The sequence below is a fragment of the Peromyscus leucopus genome, chromosome 5 (genome assembly GCF_004664715.2).
Source record: "Peromyscus leucopus breed LL Stock chromosome 5, UCI_PerLeu_2.1, whole genome shotgun sequence".
Lineage (NCBI taxonomy): Eukaryota > Metazoa > Chordata > Mammalia > Rodentia > Cricetidae > Peromyscus > Peromyscus leucopus.
In genome coordinates, this window is record NC_051067.1 from 134,392,701 (window position 1) to 134,399,566 (window position 6,866).

General features: G+C 44.7%; 1 protein-coding gene across 1 annotated transcript; it reads left to right on the plus strand.

Moving 5' to 3' along the window:
* The first annotated feature begins 515 nt into the window (after positions 1 to 515).
* Positions 516 to 1,362, plus strand: LOC114695489 (40S ribosomal protein SA-like). The gene is given in 3 exon segments (XM_037206485.1): positions 516 to 783; positions 786 to 1,148; positions 1,151 to 1,362. Coding segments are annotated over 3 exon segments (843 nt in total).
* Positions 1,363 to 6,866: the final 5,504 nt, after the last annotated feature.

The following is a 6,866-nucleotide window of genomic DNA, read 5'->3' on the forward strand; positions in this document are numbered from 1 at the left end:
TCCCCAAAAGACTTTGTGTCCTACTGCAGAGATATTTGCACATGTATGTTCTTTTCTGCTCTATTCACAATAGGTAGCATATGAAATCAGCCTAGATTTATGACAACAGACCACCCAGAACTGACTGATACTTCAGAAGGTGTGAAAATGCTTGGAGAGACTCTTTAACAAATGAAGCAAGTACTCTATCTCTTCTGTTAAGATTTATTATTTTATCTTTGTGTGTGTGTATGCACATGCGTGTACACATGAGTACCAGTACCTTTGGAGGCCAGAGAGGGTATCAGGTTCCCTGGAGCTGGAGTTATAGGTAGTTGTGAGCTGCCTGATGTGGGTGCTGGAAATGAAACCCGAGTCCTCTGAAAGAGCAGCAGTCACTCTTAGACTCTGAGTTATCATTCCAGCCCCCTGCCAGCATTCTTGAAGAGGTTGGTACTCCTTTCTGCGCTACTCCGGGACGGGTCCATACAGCGTTGTTCTTGATTCCTGTCGTAACTTAAAGGGAAACTCACACAATGTCCGGAGCCCTTGATGTCCTGCAGATGAAGGAGGAGGTTGTCCTCAAATTCCTTGCTGCAGGAACCCACTTAGGTAGCACCAACCTTGACTTTCAGATGGAGCAGTACATCTACAAAAGGAAAAGTGATGGCATCTACATCATAAACCTGAAGAGGACCTGGGAGAAGCTGCTGCTTGCAGCCCGTGCTATTGTTGCCATTGAGAACCCTGCTGATGTCAGCATCATCTCCTCCAGGAAGACCGGGCAGGGAGCTGTGCTGAAGTTTGGGCCGCCACTGGAGCCACTCCGATGGCTGGCCGCTTCACCCCTGGGACCTTCACTAACCAGATCCAAGCAGCCTTCAGGGAGCCACGGCTTCTAGTGGTGACTGATCCCAGAGCTGACCACCAGCCCCTCACAGAGGCGTCTTATGTCAACCTGCCTACCATTGCGCTGTGTAACACAGACTCTCCTCTGCGCTATGTGGACATTGCCATCCCATGCAACAATAAGGGAGCTCACTCAGTGGGTCTGATGTGGTGGATGCTGGCCCGGGAAGTACTCCGCATGCGTGGCACTATCTCCCGTGAGTACCCATGGGAAGTTATGCCTGATCTTTACTTCTACAGAGACCCAGAGGAGATTGAGAAGAGGCCGCTGCTGAGAAGGCTGTGACCAAGGAGGAATTCCAGGGCGAATGGACTGCACCAGCTCCTGAGTTCACTGCTGCTCAGCCAGAGGTGGCAGACTGGTCCGAGGGTGTACAGGTGCCCTCTGTACCCATCCAGCAGTTCCTTACTGAAGACTGGAGTGCCCAGCCAGCCACTGAGGACTGGTCAGCAGCACCAAGTGGCCTACCCTAGTTGCTCAGTCCAGCTTGCTCCTCAGACACAGCAAGCACATGTCTGCCCCAGGGCCTTTACACTTGCTATCTCTTCTGCCTGAGGTATCTTTCAAGGAGCAATCCACCTGCCTTTCTTGAACAACTTCCTTAAAGTTTCAGACTTTGAGCCAACCTAATCCCTCCTTACCCTCTCTCCTACTCTGTGTCCTTCTTCCCAACTCATTATTTAATGTGCATGCTTCAATGGCTATTTTGTCTGATTGTCCCCGCCCTACCCCCAGCCTGTGTGTAAACCTTATGGGACAAGGACCCTCTCTCCCTGTCTCAAGCACCTAAAACAACACCTGGAATACAGAAGCAACTCAATATGTGTTGGTTCAGGCATGTCTTCCCCAACCACATCCTGGTTGGGCATCTCGTTCTACCACTTTTGTATTTCTATAGATGTAACAGAGAAAAGGAGTTTGGGGTATAAAATAACGACTCACCAGCACTGTGGGAGAAAACACAGCTGTAAGATTTCAAAACACAGTTGTGACCAGGGCTCATACTTTATACAAAGACGAATCACTTACAGATGTGGCATGCTTTTAAATGGAGCAAAGACACGGGAAATAGAACTTTCTCTGACAAGATGCGGAGTTTACTTTCTAAAACTCTACCAGGATTGTTTGAAGCCATTTGAACAGATTTTGGTTTGGTTTGGTTTGGTTTGTTTTGTTTTTGCTATCACAAGCTTTTGTGAATGCCCAGTTCTACCCAGATCAGAGACAGAGCCCTATCCCTAGGGTCTCAGAGTGACTGCTGAGGCTTGGGCTGGGATAAAACTGCTTGGCTTTTGGTACCAGCTCAGCTCACACTACTCAACTCAGGAGAAAATGACCAATGGAGAGACTGGGTTTAAGGCTGCAAGCCGGGGAGGCCGCACCGAGGAGTTCGGCTGTGAGTCTTGGCAGCCCAGAAAGGGGCATTTGGAACAGTCACAGCCATTCGGCTGCGCCTTCAGTGGCAAGATCAGCGGCAGCGTGTGCACAGCGGGCTCAAAGTGCCCCAGGAGTGGTTAGCTGTGGGATAAAGGTAATTAATTAGAGAATCGCCCCGCTCCCAGGCCTTCACTTATTTACAATAAAATGGGTATCAGAGGGAACCTTTACAATTGAAATTTAAAGACTTTATTAACACAAGGAATGATGTTTAATAGACTTTTAACGCTGCTTGACACCTGTCTGGTACCCAGAAAGAGGCGGTCCATTTATCTGTCTCGGGGTGGCCTTGACCAAGTTACTCTGGTAGCCCAGATTCTTCTTTGAAATGATAACAACACCATAACCCTTAAAGCTCGGTTTTCTTACAGTGCTGAATCGATGCAGTAAAGCAGCAGCTTGGCTCCTGACACCGGGTCAGAGCCCATTACTAACCGGGTTTTCTTTTCTTTTCTTGCTTTCTTTGTTGTTCGTTTGCTTGTTTTGTTTTTTCAAGACAGGGTTTCCCTGCATAGCTTTAGCTGTCCTGGAACTCACTCTGTAGACCAGGCTGGCCTCCAACTCACAGAGCTCCACCTGCCTCTGCCTCTCAAGTGCTGGGGTTAAAGGCGTGTGCAACCAGGACTGGCTTGGTTTTTCTTTTCTTTTTCAATATTCTGTTTAAAATTCTCTTGACCAAATTGAATTTCTCACCAACCATCCTTCCCTTTTTTAAAATTTTGCTTTTATTATTTTACGTGAAGATTCCTTTGAAAAACATTCACCTTTTTCAGATTTTAAAATGTATGACAATTATTTTAGAAAAATTTTAAAGATAAAAGTATAATGAAGAATAGGGGAACCCGTGGTTGATATGTAGAACTGAATGGTATTGTAAAATAAAATAAATAAAATTTTTAAAAAAAAGGTATAATGAAGTAACAAACATCAAAGTAAAAGCTGGCTGATGTATCATGCATTTTGTCCCAGTTTTTGTTTATACATTTTGTGTATACATCTATATTTTAAAATCAAAACCAGAATGTTCCTAGGTAAAATTTGTTTCTATAGGCCCCAGGGCCCCTTAGCCACACAGATGCCATGACAGGCTTAATAAAAATCAGCTAAAAAGTGTGCCTGAGTTTTGGGTTCTTGGCAGGCATTACCTGATCCAGAAAAAGCCATAAGCTGATACCCCTCAGGAATGAGCCAGTATCTAAGGGGAAGTCCCTGACATTCCAAACATTCCAACCATTAGTTAAGATTAGATAAGATCACCAAATGTCCCTGAGCCCAATACACACGTATTTCCCTTTTGTCAAGATACCCCTAGAGAAATGTCAGCCAATCAGGATTTCCAAACCCTGGAAATCCCCTCACCCCCAACCTCTACTATGATTTTAAAAACCTATCCCATCTGGGCTGTCTGCTCTCACTGCTGTATCAGACAGACAGAGAATCCAAGCTCAAGCTTGAAATAAAGGCTCTTTGCTTTTATATATGGGATTCAGTCTTCGTGGTGGTCTTTTGGGGGTCCCCATGATCTAGGCATAACATTTGGGGGCTCATTCGGGATAAAGGGTCTTTGCCTTTACGCATGGATTCATTCTCCATGGTGGTCTTTTGGGAGTCCCTGAAATCTGGGTATAACAGTTTCCTTTTAAATATAACCTTGCATCTGTCCTTGAGCTGTTAACAGTATTTCAAAGCTTTAAATAGCCCTGTGCTATAAACTCATAATCATGTGGATAGCTTCTAATTTTTCTAATTAAAAGTACACTGCAATAACATTCTTGATTTTTTATATCAATTTATTTATTTTGTTCAGGTAGAGCAGGGGTGACAATCACATGCCACAGCACACATGTGGAGGTTGGGGACAACTTTGAAGAGTCAATTCTTTTCTTCCACCATCTGGGTTCCAGGATCAAACCCAAGTTGCAGGCTTGAAGGCAGGTGCCTTTATCCACTGAGTCATCTCACTGGCTCCTTGTTCTTATACAAAACTCTGGATAATTTCTGATTGTTTACTTAAGATAGGGCATTGTGGTGAACTGCTGTAAGCCAACACTCAGGAGATAGAGGCAGATGCATCCCTGTGAGTTCAAAGCCAGCCTGATCTACACAGGGTCTCCAGACTAGCTAGGACTATATAGAGACCCTGTCTATAAAAATGAAATAAAATCTTCTAGCTGAATAATTACTGGATTAAATAATTTAAACAATTTAAAGACATGTGGTCAAATTTTAAATATTTCTGCTTTAATTCACACAAAGCTTTGTGTATATTCTTTATATCTCTACATTTACTTATTTATGTTTTTATATTAGGGGTTATATGCCCCAAATCATTAGTAAGGTCAGATATTTCTTCTTTTAAATTGTTTCACCAGTGAGCCCCCAGTACCTCCATGCACTCACTCCCAGTGCTGGGGTTACATGCAGATACCATTATGCCTGGATTTGTACGTGGGTTCCTTGTATGCAAACTCAGACCCCCACTCAAGCACAACAAGCAGTTTACCTACAGCGCCACCTCCACAGACCATGCGTTTTTAACTTTTTAGGTTGTCATGCAAAAGAATATAGTTTATTATAGCATTTTATGCACATACATCATTTTGCTTCATGCTCATTAATGCCCTGCCTCACTCTCCCCCATCCCCAACCCCTTCTCTCCTGTTTCTGGTCTTCCAGATCCCCCTCCTGCTTTCCTGTTGCATGCACTCCATTTCTCTCTTTTCATCCTCCTCCACCCTTAATATCTCTTCCTCCCTCCTATGGTCCCCTTTCTGCTTTCAGTACCCACATACCCACTTCAACATGCATTGAAATCTATAATCTGAACACCAGAGGTCTTTCTGAGTCTGGTTTATTTTGTTTAACAGACTCTCCAGTTGCATCCATCTTCCTGCAGATGCCACGTTTTATTTTTCTTCACACCTAAATAAAGCTCCAATGTGTATGTAGATGCATGCCACTTTCTTTATCCATTTATCAGTTGCTTGGGCATCGACGCTGGTTCTCCTTCATAGCTATTGTGACGAGTGCAGCAATAAACGTGATTTACATTCTCACCAGCAATGTGCAAGGGTTGATGCTCCCCACAACCTCGCCAACATTTGTGAGAGGACAACTAGTGGGAATTGGTTCTCTTTTTCCACTGTGGGGGTTCCAGGGATTTAAATCGAGTCATCAGGCTTGGCTGCAAGTGCTCTTACCTGCTGAGCCATCTCACTCACCCGTATTGGCTTTCTTGATGACAGTCATTCTAACTGGGGTGTGATGGAATTTGAAAGCAGTTTTAAATTCTATTTCTCTGGTTGCCAAGGATTCGAACTCTGTTTTCAACTTCAATGGTTAATGGTCAGGTGTCATTAGTTTTGAATACAGGCTGTGGTCCAATCAGATCTGGTCTCCAGTGCTAGCTCATGGCCTCCCATCCCCAGAATACAACTGGCAAAGCCACCCTTTTCTCCAGGTATCAGTGCTGACTTGAAGAGGGCGGAATCTGGAGGTCACGTGATGGAAGATAGCCCCTCCCGCCCTCCGCCCCGCCCTCCCGCCCCGCCCCCCCCCAAAGAGAGGTATGTGCTGGCACCCAGTTTAGCTAAGATGCCTTGAAGTAGGTATTGTCTGTATTGTTCTGCCAGCGGTTCCCACTGATGTGGTGAACACCCGAGATGAAGCACTGTTAAAAGATGAAAGGTTTATTGTGGCTGGAGCTCATTAGGTTCATTCCATGACAAGTACTGGGCTGTAGTAAAGATGGCACATCACTGACAGAGCTTGTGATGGAGGAAGCCTATTTACCTCAAGAGTTGAAGGAAAGACAGAGGGAAAGGATGTGGCCCCTCTGTCCTCTTTAAAAAGAAGCTCCATAGCCGGGTGGTGGTGGCGCACGCCTTTAATCCCAGCACTCGGGAGGCAGAGTCAGGCGGATCGCTGTGAGTTCGAGGCCAGCCTGGGCTACCAAATGAGCTCCAGGAAAGGCGCAAAGCTACACAGAGAAACCCTGTCTCGAAAAACCAAAATAAAATAAAATAAAATAAAATAAAAATAAATAAAAATAAATAAATAAATAAATAAATAAATAAATAAATAAATAAATAAAAAGAAGCTCCAATTCCCATTGTGTCATCTCTTCTAAGTTCTACTACTACCTCCCGTTACAGCCAAACAGGAACAAGCTTTTAACAATGAGCCATTCCAGATACAAACTACCACAGTATTAAATTCAATACTTCACACCAAAGACTCCTTGAGTGAAAGCACCATGGGTCCTTAAGGACCTACCTAAGTTTATACAGACAAAAATAAATTCTTGGGGACAGAGGGGACAGAGGATAGTGTGCCCAGGTACTAGGAGCCATTCTACATGGCAGCTGAGACAAGTACTAACCCACAGGTGAGTCATCAGGGTGGCCACCTCAGATTCTGAGAGATGGAGGACAGACCAGAGCAGGCCAACCTACGAGGTAGCACAGAGCTGTGGAGCCCATTGTTTTGCCGGCACACAAAAGCACAGAGGTTCAATTTGACTGACCTATTAAGACTACTA